A 22,115-nucleotide genomic window follows, 5' to 3' on the forward strand; every position below is an offset into this window, starting at 1 on the left:
CTGTTACTCACTCTCTACTCTCTACCTCTCTCTAACTCTCTCTCTATTACTCTTTACCTCTCTACCTCTCTACCTCTACACCTCGACCTCTACACCTCTAGCCTCTCTCCCTTTCTCTACACGCACACATATGAACACATATGCATTTATGTAAATATATGTGTGTGTATATCTATATATACATACATACATATATAAACATATATATAATCTGCATATCTATATAAATACAAATATAAATGCATGCATATACATATATGCATGTTATGTACATAAAAATTTGAAAAACACTAATAAAAGCAAAGCTAAAAAAACACCTAATTACAAACAGAATTGCTTTAACTTAAACGAGGGTGGGACCTATTGCGTTTTCAATGCTTGTTTACTTTGGTTCTATCAAGAGGGCATTCAGATGTGTCACACATTTGCCATGAATTCTGAATGTTAGCACTCTAGTTGTTCATTAGATCACTGTAGTAAAGGTACTGCTCACTAGGGAAGACTCCTTCACTGAGTTTTATTCATTTATATATTTACATTTTGTAGCTTTTTCATTGTAAAATCATAGTGATCATTGCTAAAACTTGTCTCGCTTGCCCCTATCCTTTAAATGGGGTGTTGCTCTCTGATTTCTGGCTTCCTCTCTACTCTCCTGTTCCCATCAGGTTCCTATATTATAAGTCACTGTCCCCAGACTCTTTCAAACAGAGTTGAATGTTTCTTGCTTCTCCTCTCCCCTTCCGTTCTCGCCATCAGTTCACATTTTTATAACTTCTGACCCAGTGCTTTAAATGGGCCGGTACTCCCCAGTACTGAGTACCGTCACTTCCGAGTTTTTTGGCCGTCAGTACCGGCACTCCTCTCTAGACAGGGAGAGTACCCGTACCCTGATTCTCGGCACGGCAGTCTCAGGTTAGGTTTCTGCTCCAGTGCAGGGCAGAGGCCGCTCTGCTTCCGAAGAGCTTGTAAGAGGAGCTTGTAATTAACTCGGCTGAAGTATCCTTTTCCAAAGTAGTTGGTGAAGATTCCAGCAGCGCGCATTTTGAATATCCCCAAACTGCAGGGGGGTGAGAGGGCTTGTGTCCCACTGGGATTAACAGGACAGAGTCTCTAGATAGATCCTCCACTGTCAATCAGATGCGCAGCGACCTTGCGGGTGAAAGTGCCATCCTGACTTTCATTTTGTGTTATGAGTTAATTTGTGTTTTTTGACGTAACACATTTCTCATAAGCTCCAACTGGTACAGAAGTCTCTATGTATGATTATATGCTGCTTTTGGCCCCAACCACGCCCACTTGCCACACCTCTATTTTAATGAGTACATGCTCTTGTTTTTCCCCTTTCATAGAACTGCTCTGACCTGCTGCTCTTGTCTCCGCAGGAGTCCTCGGTGCCCCTGAAAATTATACATTGACCGCGCCCCGGAATATCACAGCTCAGCTTGGCCTGTGCGTCCTCATTCCCTGCCAGTTCACCTACATGGAGCCTTGGTGGACTGTGGATGGGAGTCCCCGTGGATACTGGATCATTCAAGGTGACGACTGGTTTGGCCCGGCCGTGGCTTCAAATGCTAGAAACAGAAAGATCCGCGAGGAAACCAAAGGCCGCTTCAGACTTGTAGGAAATGTGACGCAAAGCGACTGTTCCCTCAGGATCGATGACGTCAGGAGATCGGATGGAGGATCCTACTACTTCCGATATGAACACGGTGGATACTCATCAATTGGATATTCTTATGCACAATTCCCGGTGCGACTTACGGTTGTAGGTGAGTCACATCTGAAGGCCACACCGGTTCTAAATTGAGTTTACTGTCCTATGCCCGGCATACGTTAAAGCTTGACTCATATTAAGGACAACAGTCATAAACACAATAGGTCAAAAATATAGACAGCTCTTTTTGTGGCTCATCTTATGTAAGTCACATAGAGGAGGATGCTGATGCCGATAAAGTGTCATTCCTACTAGGCCAAATCATACAGATCCCCTCATTAGCAGTAGAGGTGAAGCGCAAAATACTTTTATGATAAATGTATCACCGCACACTGAAGGTAACATGCTGTTCCTACATTATTAATTTGGTAACACTACATCTCGCCGCAGCCACTGTGTACATTAACACAACAGATGGTGCTACTTCTGGTCTTTTTAATACGGCAATCCATGCAAACCACTGCTTACAATTCCACGTTATCCTACACCGAAGGATTTATTTTGCAGACTACTCAGAATATGGGAGTGCAGATTTACTAACAATTTGTGCTAGGTTTATATCACAAAAGTTATGCAAACTCCTAATTTGAGATTTACTTTCAGGCACCAAACTTCATTTTAATTAATGCAACGTTGCTTTGCGGCAAGGTGGTGGGAAAGTACCATGGGTGGTACAAGGGCATTCAAGTGCATCCACCAATGGTTTTTGATGCAAAGCTCTATCAATGATCATTTGTAGATAGGACTTTACACCCAAAACAACCCTTCTTTAAGGCTTCACTTGGGGAAAAGTTTTTATTTCAACAAACCTATTCAAGATCTTCCCGACAAAATCTATGTTTTACATCATGCACACAACGTTATATTATGGTGCGATGGAGCATGGCAGCATAAAGCGCAGCCGCACATTGAGAGAGGAAAGCTGCTCCATGTCTTAGGAGATATGGCACTGTTTCTCTCTCTTCCTTTCACGCAGCGCAGCACAAGAACTTTGATTTCTCGACTGGGTTCAATGAAACATTAATAAATCGGCCCCTAGGTTTAGTAAGACATTATAGATGTGTACTATTACCAGGGAGTAAATATTGTCGCATATTCCATTATACATCCCACAAATAAAACGATTAATCGTCCAGAGAAGGCACTGTTTCTTGCTTCATGAGTCACAGTTTTAAAATGGCAGAAAAATCAATCAGAACCTTCTAGAAGTTGAGCACAAACTACACCAGCTTGGTTTTAAACTAGACAACATCGAATGGAGAAGTGTGGCTGTTAGACCTGGCACCTTGGCGTGAGTTTCCCTTCCACTTTTTGCTGTTGTGCCTCAAATGTTTTGCTGGTGTCTGCTACTCAGGGCACTGCGCCACGGCCAACCCGTGCCGCAGTGCAAGTGCTCCCTACTGTAAAGTGTACATGTGATTGATGTCCATGATTGGTTCATTGGATTTACTGTTAGTCCCTAGTAAAGGGCACCAGGAGTGCCAGGGCTTGTGAATGCCAACACTGCTAGTGGGCCTGCAGCGCTGGTTGCGCCACCCACAGAAGCAGCCTTAAAATGTGTCTAGGGTCTGCCATTGCAGAACCTGCGTGCAGTCTGGTACTGTCACCCTGGCTGGGCAAGTGCACACACTTGCCAGCCCCTAAACCTTCCCTTAACTTCATATTAGTCACCCCTATGGTAGGCCTGAGGGCAGGGTGCATTGTAAGTATAAGGTAGAACATGCCCTGATGTGTGTGGCATGGTCTAATAGTGAATTACTGCCAAATTCGTTTTTCACTATTGTAAGGCTACCCGTTCCCTTCTAGGCCAGATGGGCTGCTGGAATTATTACACTCTATAATCCCAGCAGGCTCAGGGAACATGGTAGAAATTCATGTTTAGTATGCCTGAACTCAGAATAATAAGATACTTCTTTTAGTAAAGTTTATTTTAATATCCTGTGTTTGCAAATGCTACTTTTAGAAAGTTAGCATTTGCTTGCCTAACCATTTCAGCCCGCCTCTGCTTGGATGTGGATCTGACTGTCTGGTGTGTGTGAGTGACAGGGCTGGGAGTTGACAGGTAGTGATTAGCAGGAGGACCCCTTACTGGGTGGTGGGAGTTTCCCCTGAATGATGCATCAGGCTGTGCCCCTGCCACCACAATGCTGGCTCCGCCCTCCTGGGGAGCGACTGATGACTCAGCCTGCACCTGGCCCAGGAAGGACCGAAGCTTGTCAACAAAGTACTCAGGCCACTCCTGCCCTCTCAATGCCGGCTCCGCCCCCCTGGGGAGCGGCTGATGTGCCTGCCCTCACACTGAATGCAGAAGTCGTAAGTACCCACAACAAGTACTCAGAGACTGGAGCAGTTATGCAGAGGCCCCCCTGGCTTGCTAGAACAAAAGAAACTGGGTATAAAAGAAGGAGCCCTGCTCCTTGTAAATTAGATCCTGTTTGTGCTACAAGAGAAACTCTGCCCGAAGAGAAGGACCTGGAAGGACTACAAGGAGGAGTGCTGACTCTGGCCTGTGTCTGGTGCCTTGCTGCCAAAGGAGAGGAAGAGAAAAGACTACAAGAGACTTTTGCTTTATTTTGAACTTTGTGCCAAACTCTGCTGAAAAGATCTCCAAGGGCTTGCTGTTGAACTTGCCCCCTGACCAGCGCTCCAGGAACAGTGAGCGCTAACCCCTGACCAAAGCATCTGCTGTGTGTGCTGCTTATCGCTGCAGCGCTGATTGAGGAGGACGAGGGCATCTACCCCCCTGCACACCGTGACCGTGAGTTCAGCCAGCCGCCCTAGCATCGTGAGGCCCAGCCGCCGCTGGCCCGAGCACCGCGACGGCGTCTGCCTTTCGCCCCACGAGAGCAAAGTAACGGAGGACCCGTCCGGTCCAAGCATCGAGGTCTACTGGGCTCCAGCGCCGTAGACTTCCCCGCCAAGACGGACTGCCGCCCTGCTGTCCTCCCCCGCTATCAGCGTCCTGTCCGACTGCCCCGCTGAAAGGGCATCACCGCGACCGGCACTTTGGCTGGGTACGTCCCGCACTTGGGGACGGTACTGCCACTGCGCCACACCCAGCCGCCGCCGTCAGGACTGAAGAGGAGACTGAGCGAAGGACCTGAGACCCCATCGAGCACCGCCGCCCCGGGTGACCCGTGACCTGCTGCCTCGAGCCGCAGCTCGCCTCGCCCGTCAAGGAAGCAACGCGACGTGGGACAGCCCCCCCCCTGCAGCCGTCCTCTTCAAAGATCACCCCAAGAAGTTCAAGGTACTGTCTTTGGCCCGTCGCGGTGCGAGCGTCCTGCAACCCGAGCTCGCACCGCGCTGACTAATCTCCGGCACCCCGGGAGCCGCACAACTGCTGGCAGCGCGAGCCGCCCCTGAAGCAGAGGCTCGCTCTGCTCTTGGCCCCCGAGGCCCCGCCTGACGCTCCCGAAGGCCCGCGGCCCCCTCGTCCCGAGTGACGCTCTCGGAGGCCCGCGGCCCCCTCTTCCCGAGTCAGGCCCCGCCGGGTAGCTCATTTCTGGAGCTGAGGCAGCGGAAAGCGCCCTGAAGCGCTCAAAGACCCTTGAACCTTCGTAAAGCTGGGCAGAAGGCCCGAAAGAGTGCGTTTAAGAACTGTGACTATTGATAAAGATAACTGGAACCTGCATACAAGAAAGTAACTAAGACTGTATTTACAAGCCTGCTTGAAACTTATATAAAGATATATATTTTTACAAATACAGTTTGGTGTCATTGTGTGGTGGGTTGGTTGTGATGGTATAATATTGCAAATGTTTAACCCTACATGCCCCAGAGATTAGCCTAAGACTGCTTAAGCCACACTACCTAGAGGGTAAGCAGAGGTTGTCTTGAAGGTAACCCTCAGCCCTGACGAGGAAGAGAGAGGCCCTGCTTGTCGCCAGTGTTGCACTGCGCCAACCAGAGACTCCCCCTTCCTACATTGGACGCAGCGGTGAGGATTCGCGAATTTACATTTGCAGTGTTTTACCTTAGCTACTGACCATTGCATAGTGATTACAGTCCAGTAACTTAGCCACAGACTTTTGGATTTTTTAATTTTGCTAAAGAAGAAGATCCCTAGTGTTGCAAACATGCCTGGCACAAACAGCATTGATGGAGGAGAGTCCATAGCCTCTAGTGCGCAGGGGCTAGAATGGGACGCATCAAAGCTGGATGACTACACAAAGAAGCAGTTGAGTTATTTTTGCAGGAAACTCAAGGTTCCACACGCAGGATGCAGAAACAAACCTGAGTTCTACAAGGCCATGAGAGCCTGGCTTGAATCTAGGAAGACACCTGAGGATCAGGATGCACCTGTGGATCCTGTGAGTCTGGAAAAGCCAGACAGCGTTCTTAGCTTTGGCAGAGGCCTGTCGCCAGAGGAGCTGGCAGACAGACAGGCAACCAGGGATCATGAGATAAAGATGGCAGAATTGAAGTTGAAGGGCCAAATGGAGCTTGAAAGCAAAAAAATGGCTCTGGAAGAAAGAAAACTCCAGTTGGAGTATGATGTGAAAATGAGGGAGATGAGTCTAAAAGAGAAAACCTTGGATCATCCTCCCTCTGGTGGCAGCACAACGCCGGTGCAGGTAGAGTCAAGAGTGCACATCCCCAAAGATGTAGTTAAAGAGTTCTTTAAGGGGGATGACATAGGACAGTGGTTTAGGGCATATGAGGTAGCCATGCTTTCCCACCGGGTCCCTGAGAGGGATTGGGGAGCGGGGTTATGGGGAAGGTTCCTTAGCGAAGGGCGGGACACCCTGCTAGATTTGCCCTCTGAAGACCAGAGATCCTATCCCCATATGAAAGAAGCTTTAATGACCAGGTATGGGCTTACCCCTGAAATGTATAGACAGAAGTTTAGGGGGTGTAATAAGCGGCCTGGGAATACGTATGTGGAGTTTGTGACTTTTTTTTGCAGAGCACTGGATGGTTGGGTGAAGGGTAACAAAGTGAATGATTTTCAAGGTCTCTTTGATTTAATTGCATGGGAGCACTTGTCTGATCAATGTTTTCCTGAGTTACGCCAGCACCTGATTGATAGCAAGTTGTCCAACCCGAGGAAACTTGCTGAGGAGGCGGACCGCTGGCTCAGCACCAGGGTCCACAAGGGTCCAGTGGGAGACTCCGCCAAGGGTGGGCAGGGTCCCCAGCAGAAGAGTGGGGGGGACAAGGGAAAACAGAAAGGGTTCCAAAAAGGCCCCCAAAGTAATCCCCAAGGGGACCAGCAGAAAGGTTCTCAGCCTCCCCCACCCCCTAAGCAGAATGGGGCCCCGACAGGTCGACCTGTTCCAAAGGGGCCCTTCAATTGTTACAAATGTGGTGACCCGGGGCACATAGCCAGTGACCCCAAGTGTCGCCTGTTTGGAAAACCAGCACCCACTGGTGCTCCGCCCCGACAAGTGACCAGTGTTCACTTAGGAGAAGAAGTGATGGTCCCGGGGGGTGGAGATCCTGTTCAGATGACCCTAGTCTCACTAGGAGACAGTGAGATGGTCCCTACAAGCTACCTGCCCTCTAACACTAAAAAATATGGGCAGGTGGTTACCATCAATGGTAAGAAAGCTGAGGCTCTTAGAGACACAGGAGCCAGTGTGACTGCAGTGAGGCATCACCTGGTGTCTCAAGAGCAGGTTGTACCCCATGCCTACTGTAGGGTTGTCAACGCTGACAATTCAGAGAGTCAGTGTCCGATGGCTCAAGTTCCCTTCGAGTGGGGGGGGGTCTCTGGTACTCTGCAGGTCTGTGTGAGGAAAGCCATGCCTGTTGACTGTTTGCTAGGGAACGACTTGGAGGACTCCCCTTGGGAAAAGGTGGAGAAAACGACTCACCTGAAGATGGTGGGTCTACCTGACTGGGCGTGCGTGACCACCCGGTCAATGGCAGCCAGTAGGGGTGATCAAGAGGTCCTGGGGCCTGACGGAGAGGCCCAGGAACCGGCCTTAGGGAGAAGGCGCAGGGTGCGCGGGAAACCGGCCCCTGAAGTTCCCACGGTCCAGGAGGAAGCAGACCTTGAGGGGGATGCCCTGGAGCCTACTGGGGAACAGATTGCCGAACTGGGGGACCTGCCTGAGCTGACCCATTGGCAGCAAGAAGGAGGCCCCTCCAGGGAGGAATTCTGCAGGGAGCAGAAAGAATGCCCTTCTCTCGTGGGTATGCGGCAGCAGGCTGCAGACCAGGCCAATGGTGTTCAGGCCAAAACACATTATGTGTACTGGGAGAATGACCTCCTGTACTCAGAGCCTAAGGCTGCTGAACCTGGGTCAGCCCGTGTGCTGGTGGTACCCCAGAAGTTCAGAGCCTTCCTACTGGGACTGGCTCATGATGTGCCTTTAGCAGGACATTTGGGGATGGACAAGACCTATGACAGGCTTGTCACCCACTTCTACTGGCCCCAAATGCACAAGAGCTCAGATGCTCATTGTAGGACCTGTCCAACTTGCCAGGCAAGTGGGAAGAGCGGAGGGAAGAACAAGGCTCCCCTCCAACCCTTCCCTGTGGTCAGTACGCCATTCCAACGAGTGGGTATTGATATTGTTGGGCCTCTGGACCCCAAGACAGCCATGGGCAACAGGTTCATCCTGGTCTTGGTGGATCATGCCACCCGGTACCCTGAAGCCATCCCTCTGAGGACAGTGACGGCCCCCGTGGTGGGGCGTGCACTAATGGGAATTTTCTCCAGAGTGGGGTTCCCTCTAGAGGTGGTGAGCGACAGGGGGACCAACTTTATATCCAAGTATATGAAGTCCCTTTGGCAAGAGTGTGGTGTAACCTACAAGTTCACCACACCTTACCATCCCCAAGGAAATGGGTTGGTTGAAAGATTCAACCGAACCCTGAAGGGCATGATCATGGGCCTGGAAGGTCCAATGAGGCGTAAGTGGGACGTCCTCTTACCATGCCTGCTCTTTGCATACCGCGAGGTGCCACAGAAGTCTCTAGGGTTCAGCCCCTTTGAGCTGCTGTATGGTCACCCCGTGAGAGGACCACTGAGTTTGGTAAAGGAAGGCTGGGAGCAATCTCCCAGGAAACCTCCCCAGAATGTATATAGCTACATGCTGGCCTTCCGAAACCAAACCAGGCGCTTCAGACAACTTGCTGAGGCAAATCTGGAAGCTAGCCAGGAGGAGATGAAGCGGTGGTACGACCAGAATGCCACTCTGGTAGAGCTTCAGCCTGGACAAGAGGTGTATGTCTTGGCCCCAGTGGAACCCTGTGCACTTCAGGATAAGTGGACAGGCCCATTTGAGGTTGTGGAGCGCAAGAGCTCAGTGACATACTTGGTGGACATGAAGACGCCCAGGAATCCTTTAAGGGTCTTACATGTCAACCGCCTCAAGCCCCACTTGAAAAGGTCCGAAGTGGGCATGCTGTTGGCCACTGATGATGGAATGGAAGAGGAGTCTGAGCCTCTTCCTGACCTCTTAGTGGCCTGTGAGAAGGATGGGTCAGTGGATGGAGTTAACCTCTCACCCACCCTGACCCCTGAGCAACAGGAAGACTGCCGCCAGTTGCTGGGGCAGTTTCCAGACCTGTTCTCCCTGGTTCCCAGTGTCACAGATTGGTGCGTCCATGATGTGGACACAGGAGACAGCTTACCTGTGAAGCATAAGGCCTACAGGGTAACTGACAGGGTCCGGGCCTGCATCAAGGAGGAGGTCTCCAAGATGCTTGCTCTTAGGGTGGTTGAGTCTTCCAGCAGTCCTTGGTCCAGCCCCGTGGTCTTGGTCCCAAAGGCTGCTGCGCCGGGAGCCACACCTGAACTCCGGTTCTGTGTGGACTACAGAGGACTCAATTCAGTCACCAAGACTGACGCGCACCCTATCCCCAGAGCTGATGAGCTCATTGATCGGCTAGGGGCTGCCCGGTTCCTCAGCACGTTTGATTTAACGTCTGGGTACTGGCAGATCGCCTTAACCGATGGGGCCAAGGAGAGGTCAGCATTCTCCACACCAGATGGGCATTTCCAGTTCCGGGTGATGCCATTTGGGATGAAGAATGCCCCTGCCACCTTTCAGAGGTTGGTCAACCAGGTGTTGGTCGGGCTGGATGAGTTCAGTGCCGCCTACCTGGATGACATCGCAGTGTTCAGTGGCACCTGGCCAGAACACCTGCAGCACCTCTGGGAAGTGTTGATGGCGCTGCGCAAGGCAGGCCTCACAATCAAGGCAAGCAAGTGCCAGATTGGGCAGGGCTCCGTGGTGTACTTGGGACACCAAGTGGGGAGCGGCAAGGTGGCACCCTTGCAACCCAAAATTGAGACCATCCTGGCTTGGGAACCCCCCAAGACCCAGACTGCAGTGAGAGCCTTCCTGGGGCTCACTGGGTATTACAGGAGGTTTGTCAAGGGCTATGGCACTATTGTGACCCCCTTGACAGAACTGACTTCTAAGAAGCAGCCCAGGAATGTGATTTGGACTGACACCTGTCAGAAGGCTTTTGACACCCTGAAGACTGCCATGTGCACGGCGCCCGTGCTCCTGGCTCCTGATTTCTCCAAGGAATTCATAGTGCAAACAGACGCTTCAGAGCATGGTGTAGGGGCTGTTCTCTCACAGATGACTGAGGAGGGCTGGGACCAACCCGTAGCCTTCATCAGTAGGAGGTTACTTCCACGGGAAAGTAGGTGGAGTGCAATAGAGCGAGAAGCATTTGCTGTGGTCTGGGCGCTGAAGAAGCTAAGACCCTACTTGTTTGGGTCTCACTTCCGGGTTCAGACGGACCACAGGCCCCTCAGATGGTTGATGCAAATGAGGGGTGAGAACCCAAAACTGTTGAGGTGGTCCATCTCCCTACAGGGTATGGACTTCACGGTGGAACACCGCCCTGGCACAGATCACGCCAACGCTGATGGTCTGTCCAGATTTTTCCGCCTTAGTGATGAGGAACTCCCTGGGGAAGGGTAGTTCTCCCCACATTTCAGCTGGAGGGGACACGTGTTAGACCTGGCACCTTGGCGTGAGTTTCCCTTCCACTTTTTGCTGTTGTGCCTCAAATGTTTTGCTGGTGTCTGCTACTCAGGGCACTGCGCCACGGCCAACCCGTGCCGCAGTGCAAGTGCTCCCTACTGTAAAGTGTACATGTGATTGATGTCCATGATTGGTTCATTGGATTTACTGTTAGTCCCTAGTAAAGGGCACCAGGAGTGCCAGGGCTTGTGAATGCCAACACTGCTAGTGGGCCTGCAGCGCTGGTTGCGCCACCCACAGAAGCAGCCTTAAAATGTGTCTAGGGTCTGCCATTGCAGAACCTGCGTGCAGTCTGGTACTGTCACCCTGGCTGGGCAAGTGCACACACTTGCCAGCCCCTAAACCTTCCCTTAACTTCATATTAGTCACCCCTATGGTAGGCCTGAGGGCAGGGTGCATTGTAAGTATAAGGTAGAACATGCCCTGATGTGTGTGGCATGTTCTAATAGTGAATTACTGCCAAATTCGTTTTTCACTATTGTAAGGCTACCCGTTCCCTTCTAGGCCAGATGGGCTGCTGGAATTATTACACTCTATAATCCCAGCAGGCTCAGGGAACATGGTAGAAATTCATGTTTAGTATGCCTGAACTCAGAATAATAAGATACTTCTTTTAGTAAAGTTTATTTTAATATCCTGTGTTTGCAAATGCTACTTTTAGAAAGTTAGCATTTGCTTGCCTAACCATTTCAGCCCGCCTCTGCTTGGATGTGGATCTGACTGTCTGGTGTGTGTGAGTGACAGGGCTGGGAGTTGACAGGTAGTGATTAGCAGGAGGACCCCTTACTGGGTGGTGGGAGTTTCCCCTGAATGATGCATCAGGCTGTGCCCCTGCCACCACAATGCTGGCTCCGCCCTCCTGGGGAGCGACTGATGACTCAGCCTGCACCTGGCCCAGGAAGGACCGAAGCTTGTCAACAAAGTACTCAGGCCACTTCTGCCCTCTCAATGCCGGCTCCGCCCCCCTGGGGAGCGGCTGATGTGCCTGCCCTCACACTGAATGCAGAAGTCGTAAGTACCCACAACAAGTACTCAGAGACTGGAGCAGTTATGCAGAGGCCCCCCTGGCTTGCTAGAACAAAAGAAACTGGGTATAAAAGAAGGAGCCCTGCTCCTTGTAAATTAGATCCTGTTTGTGCTACAAGAGAAACTCTGCCCGAAGAGAAGGACCTGGAAGGACTACAAGGAGGAGTGCTGACTCTGGCCTGTGTCTGGTGCCTTGCTGCCAAAGGAGAGGAAGAGAAAAGACTACAAGAGACTTTTGCTTTATTTTGAACTTTGTGCCAAACTCTGCTGAAAAGATCTCCAAGGGCTTGCTGTTGAACTTGCCCCCTGACCAGCGCTCCAGGAACAGTGAGCGCTAACCCCTGACCAAAGCATCTGCTGTGTGTGCTGCTTATCGCTGCAGCGCTGATTGAGGAGGACGAGGGCATCTACCCCCCTGCACACCGTGACCGTGAGTTCAGCCAGCCGCCCTAGCATCGTGAGGCCCAGCCGCCGCTGGCCCGAGCACCGCGACGGCGTCTGCCTTTCGCCCCACGAGAGCAAAGTAACGGAGGACCCGTCCGGTCCAAGCATCGAGGTCTACTGGGCTCCAGCGCCGTAGACTTCCCCGCCAAGACGGACTGCCGCCCTGCTGTCCTCCCCCACTATCAGCGTCCTGTCCGACTGCCCCGCTGAAAGGGCATCACCGCGACCGGCACTTTGGCTGGGTACGTCCCGCACTTGGGGACCGTACTGCCACTGCGCCACACCCAGCCGCCGCCGTCAGGACTGAAGAGGAGACTGAGCGAAGGACCTGAGACCCCATCGAGCACCGCCGCCCCGGGTGACCCGTGACCTGCTGCCTCGAGCCGCAGCTCGCCTCGCCCGTCAAGGAAGCAACGCGACGTGGGACAGCCCCCCCCCTGCAGCCGTCCTCTTCAAAGATCACCCCAAGAAGTTCAAGGTACTGTCTTTGGCCCGTCGCGGTGCGAGCGTCCTGCAACCCGAGCTCGCACCGCGCTGACTAATCTCCGGCACCCCGGGAGCCGCACAACTGCTGGCAGCGCGAGCCGCCCCTGAAGCAGAGGCTCGCTCTGCTCTTGGCCCCCGAGGCCCCGCCTGACGCTCCCGAAGGCCCGCGGCCCCCTCGTCCCGAGTGACGCTCTCGGAGGCCCGCGGCCCCCTCTTCCCGAGTCAGGCCCCGCCGGGTAGCTCATTTCTGGAGCTGAGGCAGCGGAAAGCGCCCTGAAGCGCTCAAAGACCCTTGAACCTTCGTAAAGCTGGGCAGAAGGCCCGAAAGAGTGCGTTTAAGAACTGTGACTATTGATAAAGATAACTGGAACCTGCATACAAGAAAGTAACTAAGACTGTATTTACAAGCCTGCTTGAAACTTATATAAAGATATATATTTTTACAAATACAGTTTGGTGTCATTGTGTGGTGGGTTGGTTGTGATGGTATAATATTGCAAATGTTTAACCCTACATGCCCCAGAGATTAGCCTAAGACTGCTTAAGCCACACTACCTAGAGGGTAAGCAGAGGTTGTCTTGAAGGTAACCCTCAGCCCTGACGAGGAAGAGAGAGGCCCTGCTTGTCGCCAGTGTTGCACTGCGCCAACCAGAGACTCCCCCTTCCTACAGTGGCTCAATGGTTAGAGCGGCATACCCTGATGCAGAGGTCTAGCCTGGGACCAGGGTTCAATTCCCCGCCTCGGCGTGTCTTGAGCTAAAAAATTTCATGGACCTGATAATTCTCGCCTCGGTGCCTATTCCAATCATGGAGTACCACTCTGGGCAATAGCTTGCTTAATCTCCACAACGGCCCCCACAATGCTAAGGATGTCTGGCCTCCACCTTGGGGGTGCCCAGGAGTGGACACCTCACAAGGAAAGCCAGGATGGGTTCCACAGCGGTATTCATACAAGCGCCTTGAGACCCTTGTGGGCGAGTAGTGTGCTATACAAGTATCAATTTACATTTACATATGCTAAATATTGAAAATAAGATCCTTAAATGCACATAAAGTGTGGGAAGGAGCTTGTGAAAATTACTTCTAAAACTGTGCATTTTTTTTCATTCTTTATACATATCTGACAAAGCATGTACCAGGTGCATAAAGGAGGCAAAGTTGTATCCCACAATGTTTTCAATCAATCAATCATTGATTTTGTAGAGCATGACTTCTCAACAGTAAGGCTCTCAAGGCCCTAAGGGGGGGCTGTTGTTTAGTCGAAGAGCCAGTTCTTGAGGTCCCTCCTTAATGAGGCAGAGATGGTCAGTGGCGTAGCAATATCAGGTGGTACCCGGTGCAGAAAATATTTTTGCCATTTTGTCAAGCCGGTGACAAGTGTCATCACTGATTTGGGGTGACAAAATGGGAAAAATATATGACACCCGGGCCTGCGTGCACCCACAGCACCCTCCTTCCTACGCCCCTGGAGATGGTGATTGCCTGAGATGCAGAGGAAGGGAGCTCCAGGTCCTTGCGGAAAGGTAGGAGATGGATTTTTCTCCAGTGGTGTTCCTGCGTTCTGTGGGATGGTGGCCAGGGCCTGATGGGCAGAGTGGAGATGTCTGGTGGGGGTGTGGAAAGAGAGGCGGTGGATGAGGTATGCAGGTCCGGTGTTGTGGAGGGCTTTATAGGCATGCGTGAAGAGCTTGTATCAATCAATTGATACGTTCTTTATTTGGCCAGAGTAGGCCGTAAAAAGCACCTAAAAATGAAACATTCACATTTCATCTCATGTCAAAGTCACATTCACAAGCATACCTAAAACAACAGCAACATTTTTTAAAGTGCAACCTTTGTAAAAGTAAAATATACATTGCTAAAAAGACATGAATACAGAAAAAACATCTTTAAAAAATTTGGTGTGTAAAAGGGAATCATTGCTCATCCTAAAAAAAAAAGACTCCATATAAGGGTCCGCAATGCAGGAAGGAAATAATAGGGACCACCTAAAACCATCAATCTAATCAATAAACGTATAAGAACAGCCACAAAACAATGATGTCACAGTTATGCCTAGACATAATATGAGAAAAAACTCATGCAAATAAACAAGAGACACACAAATGCATTTTAAAATTAGCAACAATCCTTAGAAATCTGTGCAAATCACAAAATGTTAAAAAGGAGATTGCTAAAAAGAGCGGGAAAATGTGCATGTGCAAATTTTACAGCACAAAGTAAGTAAGTGCAAGCAAACGATTGGAGCCTGTGCTTTCCCTGTTGTGCACCAACTAATATAATGAGTTGCTATTGGTCAATTTGAAAATGTTTAACTAAGTCTAATAGCCCCATTAAGAAAACATGGTACCCCATAGCAAATTGATGGGAAAGACATAATTTGTAGAAATATCAGCGCAAGACTTACTTGTGCAAAGAGGCTGTTTCACAATAGTGGGAGGATGTATCTTGAATTTAAAACATGATAAAAATCACAGAAAAACTAAAACTGTAAGGTAACTTGGTCCGAAAAGTTGTCACACGCTCAAGATTTTGAATCGCCATGTTTGTGACAGCCACTATGGACAAATAGGGACCAGTGTATTAGATTTGAACCTTGTTAATAAGAAATTATGAAGTGCATTAGTAACGAAGGATAGGTAGGGTTCCCCCCGGGGGCATGTTTTCAGCAGGCCATAATTTCTAATGGTGGGTTTGAGAAGCTCCTTGCCCTCTTCATCCCTTTGCCACCTAGATAAACTTTGCGCAGCTGTCTGGTGTTTGTAAACAGGTCTTTACAGCCGACACTTATCAATAGCTTGACTATTGCGTGCACAGGTTTGGCCCCAGCCTCTTGGCAAAATCAGAAGTCACTCCTACAGCTCTCAGTAAGGTGTTCTTTTTCAGGGCTTTTTGTGCTTGCCAGGACCCTCTATCATCGAAGAGTACTCCGAGATACAAGAATGGAGCAGCTATGTAAGTTCAATTGCTTTGCCAAAAAACCTAGTTCTGGCAGCCTTCCGCCAACCAATCATCATTTTATGTGATTTTAAATAGTTGGTAGACAAGTCTAGGGAGTCCATGAAATCTATAAAGGTGTTCAAAAGATGTTGTAACCCCACAGCGGTCCGTGCAATCAAGACTGCATCTTCTGCATATAAAAGGGTAGCATAGGTTTGGAACCCACTTTGGGACATCCACACAGGCGACTATCAGGGATTCCCGCAGTTTCTTAGTGTATAGTTTTTTTACATTTCTTTTTATTGCTTTTCAATAATACCAAATATTCTTAATGTATAGTTTGACTAGCAAGGGAGGTAATATGCACCCCTGCCTTACCCTTTTCTGGACCTCCCATGAATCTGACAGGCTGCCATTCTCGTCATACCAAACTTAGGCCGATAGATTGGAATGTGAGTTATGTAGAAAGGCCACTATCTCTGGTCCCATGCCCAGCTCCAGGAGAATGGGCCAAAGTTTACATATATTTACTCTATTGAAAGCCGATGTGAGGTCCATAAAGACAAGGTGTAGGTAACACCCCTTGGCTACAAAGTAGTTATGTATAATCAACTGTAGGTTAATTCACTGATCCAGGGTCCCTCTCCCCTGCCTAAAGCCATATTGCAACTCTGATATTATGTCATCTTTTACCAGCCACAATATTAAATGCCCCAAGACTACCTTTCCCATAATGTTCGTGACATAATCCAGAAGGGAAATGGGGCAGTAACAAAGAACATTAACCCATTTTTAAAAGAAATTTAGTATAATGGCTTTGTACAAAGTGGGTGGAAGACTGTAGTTACAAGCTGCGAAAAAACCAGAGTCAGAACATTGGCCAAGTTATGGGTCGGCCTTATAAAGATTAGGGGGGACTCTGTCTGCAGCGGGTGCTTTTCCCCCTCCATGTGGCAATGATGTCCTTTCATACTTCGTCTATGTTCAAAATCAGCTGTGGGATATCCTTGTCCGGTTTGCAGGTAGGTAATAATAGGGACCACCTAAAAACATGAGACAAACTGTGTGGGTGCCTGCGATTGTAGGTGTGGGACCCGTGGATTGAGGAACTTGTGAGGAGACCTGCTCTGCCCTTCAGCCTCCCTCGAGAGACTACCGCTACCCAACCCAACGCGATACCACCTCTTGCGGCACCCGCGAAGCACGTAGGGGAGCGAGGGGCTGAACATTTCCTGTGCTGTTCACCGGGGCCATCAGGAGTGCCGAGGAGCTTGGGGGAAGTGGAGCAAGCGCCAGGGACTGCATTGCCCAGGAGCCATAGCGCAGTGCGGTGATCGACGCCACGCTCCCTGGACACCACGCCCCCGCCCGCAACGTCCCCCTTATTAAGGATCGCCTCTCGCGTAGCGGGACGCGAGCGGGACGCCGGGCGAAGCCCGGGCAAAGGGCGGGCCCTCTTTGGCCCTCAGTGGCCGGAAGAGGACGAGACGGGCCACGGACTCTGGCTCTATGAACACAGAGCCTTTAAGCCTTCACGTAAGACTCTGATTAGTGCACTTCATCTCATCCTAGCGCTGTAGGGTAATTGTTGTTTGAGATTGGGTTAATACAGCTTTCCTGTTTCTTGCTAACATGCCCACAATTATCATGGACCCAGCGGCATCGGGCCTGCGCACCATGGATAACTTCTTGGTAAAAAAAGTTACGCAAATCAACAATGAACGCAGGGTTTCACTAGGTAGTAAAAGTCTTCCCCCTGCTATGGACATTGTGTCTAATGAGACGATATAAGATCCAGAAGGCACCTTAGAGCATGCCGCACATAGTACAGAGGGCCATAGCACAGTAGTACAGGTACAGGTGCACTCCGAGAAGTCCGTGGACTTGCTTGTTACATCGGAGGAGGACTCCGCAGTAGAAGAGTCAGTGGAGGTCCTTTCTTCACAAAGAGCTGTGAGGAAGTGTAGAAAGACTCAGGGGAGGCGAGGGAGAAAGTCTGTAAAAACTAAAACTCACACTAAACAACCCAACAACTCCAAAGCCACCATTATTAACAGTGCAAGCAACCAGGTTTTGGACGAACCTAACAATGTGGGTAGTAATAACGAGGGAAGTGTGATCTTGTCCGACACCAACTTAGAAGCACTAATAAATACAATAGCATGTAAATTAGAAGCCAAAATTGTAGATCTAATCACTCCATTAATGTCCAAATTGGACAAAGTAGCTTCTGAAGTGGAAAGACTGGGCAGTTTAATGGCGGGATATATGACCCCTGCCCCAGGTGTAACAATCGCTAAAACTACCGCTGTTGGGAGCGAGAAGGAGATTGACGCCAGGAGACAGAATGTGCAGCAGAAGCGGCAGTCAAACCCTGAAACTATGGTAGGCACTGTGGCTGTGGTTCCCACAGCTCCAATAAACCAGCCGATTCAGCAGGCCCCTGCCTCCCTGGGCAATTGTGTAGCGGCTCCACAGAGGGCCAGACTCAGGAATGTGAATCTCCCTCCTGAGTGTGTCCCATATGTGGTGGTACTAACTAATGTTCCGCGCTACGAGGAAGTATCAGCCCAACCTCATGGAGAACCCCAAGACTCTCTAAAATACAAAACGGTGGGATGGCTAAATTAAAACTGCGGCTATCCATCTCATTTCTACGACCAAATTATATCCACTGAAAGAGTAAATTGGGTTGGTCCTTCACGGAAATCAACCACGGGGGATTGCGTGATAGTTAACTTTCAGCACCCCCAACATGTCGCCACAGTCTTGCTACGTGCATTCTCACTTGTCTATAATGCAAATAGTGTCTGTGTGCGTCCCTTGGGATACTTTTACGCGCCCGATCAGAACTTACCTAAAAAAAACCCTAATAATTTTCGTGGGTACAGACCTATATCACAAGCTCAGACTCCAAGTCCGGTAACACCATATATGTACAACAATAATACTAGTGGGCTGATTGGTTGGCAAACACCGGCATTAAACGTTGACGGCTGGCGGACACCAGTAGTAAACTTTAATGCCGACAATCAGAACAATAGAGGTTACAATGTTCCCCTACATAATCGATTTGATATGCTCTCAGGGCTGGATGCCTGCGACTGACTGAGGGTCTCGGAGGGTCAGAGTACCATTCAGACCATTGCAGTTCAACAGATAGAGGTGATTTCATCAACTATACCAAAAAATAATGTTATATGTTGGAATGTGGCGGGCTTAGAAAACAAAATGCAGGATGAAAGCTGGTTAGCTTACATTAGGGGCTTCCAAATTATTTGTTTACAAGAGACTTGGTCAGTAAAATGTGATATGTATATTGAAGGTTATAAGGCATATTTTGTACCTGCTGTACCAGTAACTCGGGGGAGACCAAAGGGGGGTATGGTAATGTTTATATCGGTAGCACTGAAATGTACAATTGTTAGCAGGCCTTCAAGTAACCTTGACATTCAAGGTCTAGTTTTATCTGCGGGCAACTGTAAGGTTGGTCTGATCAACTTTTATAATTCTATTAATAATGTTACAAGTCTTGGCAACTTAGAAACCTTAAGTGAGTACATTGATATTTCAATGAGGGACTGTTCACACAATTTGCTGATCATGGGTGATTTTAACATTCACCCTTGTGGTGACCTCCCAGGGAAAAATCTCACGGAATTGTATTGTCCCAGAATAAACGGATTACATCTGGAACACACCGTTGAGGGGGGAATTTTTAATAATTTACTTAATGAACATGGTCTTACAATTGCAATGGCATTATGTGATCCCTTAAAGCGCTTTCTTACCCCAACTTTTAAAGGGCATGGGAAGGAAACATTTATTGACTACATGTTGTTAACTGTCCCCATGCAGGAGTTCGTGCGCTCATTCTCCATAGACAGTAACCCTCTTAGTGACCATAACCCTTTGACCATACATTTAAGGGGGCCCTGGGTGGCCACAGAAAGACGAAACCTAGGTAAGGGTAGGGTTACAGTAACTGATGGTAGACGCCGCCTAAAATGGTCTATGTGCACTCCGTCCCTCATATACCAGAACATCCAAACTAATTGTAGTGACATCATCGCTAGATGTACTCAGGTTGACTCCCACCCAACCCAGGTTCTATCTGATTTTAAGAGCTTGACTGATAAAATAGCTATTTCAATGACAGAACCTTTAACGTGCAAAGGGAGGGTTGGCCCGAGGTGGTTCAGCAAGGAATGCTCTAAAGCGGCCCGTGATCTCAGAGCAGCCTTGATGTTAAAACCCCGAAACAAGGAATTAGTTCAGAGATCACGTAAAGAGTATAAATCAGTTATTGTAACAAGAAAGGAGGTACTGAAGAATGAGGCCTGGGCTGAGATTCTGGAACCAGAAACATTGAAATATAGTGCTAGATTTTGGGCGGTGCTTAAAAAACCCTTCCTGGTGAAAGACTCAGGGGAAGGGTTAGAATGTGTCATTACTAAAGAGGAATGGGTTGCACATTTTGAACAACTGTATGGGGGAAGTGAAACCAATGTGGTACCCTCTGGACGTACTTTAGGGGGTACTTGTATGAATGTTAGTATAGGAGAGGTCGTGGTGGGAATAGAGGGGCTCACAGCGGGCAAATCACCAGGCCCGGATGGGATACCCCCGGATCTTTTTAAATCTGATCCCAACTTCTGGGCACCGATTATTGCGGCGGTCATCAATGCAGCCGCAAAGGTGGGATGCCCGCCATCATGGGGGCTCTCAACCATTGTGCCCTTATTTAAAAAGGGGGACAGGGATAGTCCCCTCTGTTACAGGCCTATCTCCCTGATTAATTCTATGGCAAAACTTGTGGGGAGAATAGTATTGCGGCGACTCTCTGATTGGACACGGGACAATGATATTTTGTCCATCGCCCAATATGGTTTTTGGAACGGCCGCTCGACCACAACTCAATGTCTGAACCTCTTTCTAATACTAAGTAAATATACTACAGTCCAAAAGGGTACAGTCCACTTGGCCTTCATGGACCTATCCTCAGCTTTCGACTGTGTCAACAGGGGTAAGCTGTGGAGGTCCATGAGGGACAAAGGAGTGGACAATGATATCATAAACTTTTTGGCTGACCTCCATAACAACACTAGCGCAAATATAAGTCATTCCCAAGACTTATCTGTAACCGATGATTTTAGAACTGGGAAGGGGGTACGGCAAGGCTGTATACTAGCCCCTTTCCTTTTTAACTTTTATATAAATGAGTTGGATGGTGTTTTAAGGGAGGTGAAATCTGATAGTCCAAGAGTGGGGAATAGAAGCATCCCTGTTCTGCTATACGCAGATGATGCGGTGCTGTTAGCAAGAACGGAAAAAGGCCTTCAATTGCTATTTAACGCATTTAAAAAGTTCATGGAAGATAGAGATTTGTTAGTGAACAACTCCAAATCTTTCATCATGCAGGTGGGGAAACAGCCAAAGAGACAATACACCTTCAAACTAGATAAGGCAGTTATACCATTTTCTAGTACATTCTCCTATCTAGGAGTACTCTTTGACTCTAAACTATCTTGGCCCCGCAACTTGCTAAAAAAAAAATGTGATGTGTCTAAGGTCAATGCCTCCATTTTTAACTTCGCGTCAAAGCTTGGTAAAAAACCTACGGCTGCTATGATTAGATTATATGATGCAAAATCTGTAGCAACCGCTGCATACGGGAGTGAGCTCTGGGGCTATATGGTCGGGGAACAACTTCAGACCACAGAAAATTTGTTTTATAAACGGCTTTTGTGTGTTTCGGCCTCTACTTCTAACTTTATGGTACATGAGGAACTAGGAGTGGGGTATTTGAGCGATATCCTGTCCCTACGACCTCTGTTATGTTGGCTGAAAATGTGGTTATGTGAGGAAATCCCCCTGACACACCTGATTGTTAATGACTTCATGGCTCTTGAGAACGCGTCACGCACTCCCTGGCTGAAGTGTTTAAAAACATGTTTTACTGAGATGGGCCGCCCTGAGTTGTTTGAACACCCATCAGGAATTGGGAAGGCGGACATTGATCTAGTCAAGCAGATGTTTTATCAGCGCAAGAAGGCTGAGAGGGAGGGTGCTGAGCTACAAAAAGTAAGTGTGAGGAAATTCATCATGGTTAAAACATGTTTGTCAACAGAGCCTTATTTACTCGGCACTTTCAGCACTCACGATAAGTTCTTGCTTACAAGATTTAGATTTAACCAGTTTCATCATCTGCTTATCAGACCTAAAAAGGAGAGCTTCTGTAAAATTCCCTCGTCCTGTGGCTGCGACGGTTAAGTCTCCACAGGACATGATGCACTTCATCTTTCTATGTAAATACTATGAATTCCCCCGTAAACGCTTTTTAATTTCTCTTTTAAAAAAATGAAGTTTAATCAGATACGACCAGCCTTTTTATACTTACAACTGCTATAAAGTAATAGTGTCCTTCAAGTTCTTGAATTTTTAAAATTGGCTCTTAAACTGCGATTATGTTTGGACCAATGAAAGAATTATTGTATGTAATGTACATAGCCCTTTTACTTTCTGTATTTACAATGTAATTTGATGTA

The 22,115-nt window shown here is 48.8% G+C and overlaps 1 protein-coding gene across 1 annotated transcript in view; it reads left to right on the top strand.

Moving 5' to 3' along the window:
- Positions 1-1,388: 1,388 nt before the first annotated feature.
- LOC144770733 (sialic acid-binding Ig-like lectin 8) overlaps positions 1,389-22,115 on the top strand; it is a 398,100-nt gene continuing 377,373 nt past the window's right edge. The window contains exon 1 of the mRNA XM_078655471.1: positions 1,389-1,769. Coding sequence (XP_078511597.1) covers positions 1,481-1,769 — 289 coding nt within the window. The 5' untranslated portion in view covers positions 1,389-1,480. The remainder of the gene's footprint in view (positions 1,770-22,115) is intronic.

Source organism: Lissotriton helveticus, chromosome 7 (genome assembly GCF_964261635.1).
Source record: "Lissotriton helveticus chromosome 7, aLisHel1.1, whole genome shotgun sequence".
Taxonomy (NCBI): domain Eukaryota; kingdom Metazoa; phylum Chordata; class Amphibia; order Caudata; family Salamandridae; genus Lissotriton; species Lissotriton helveticus.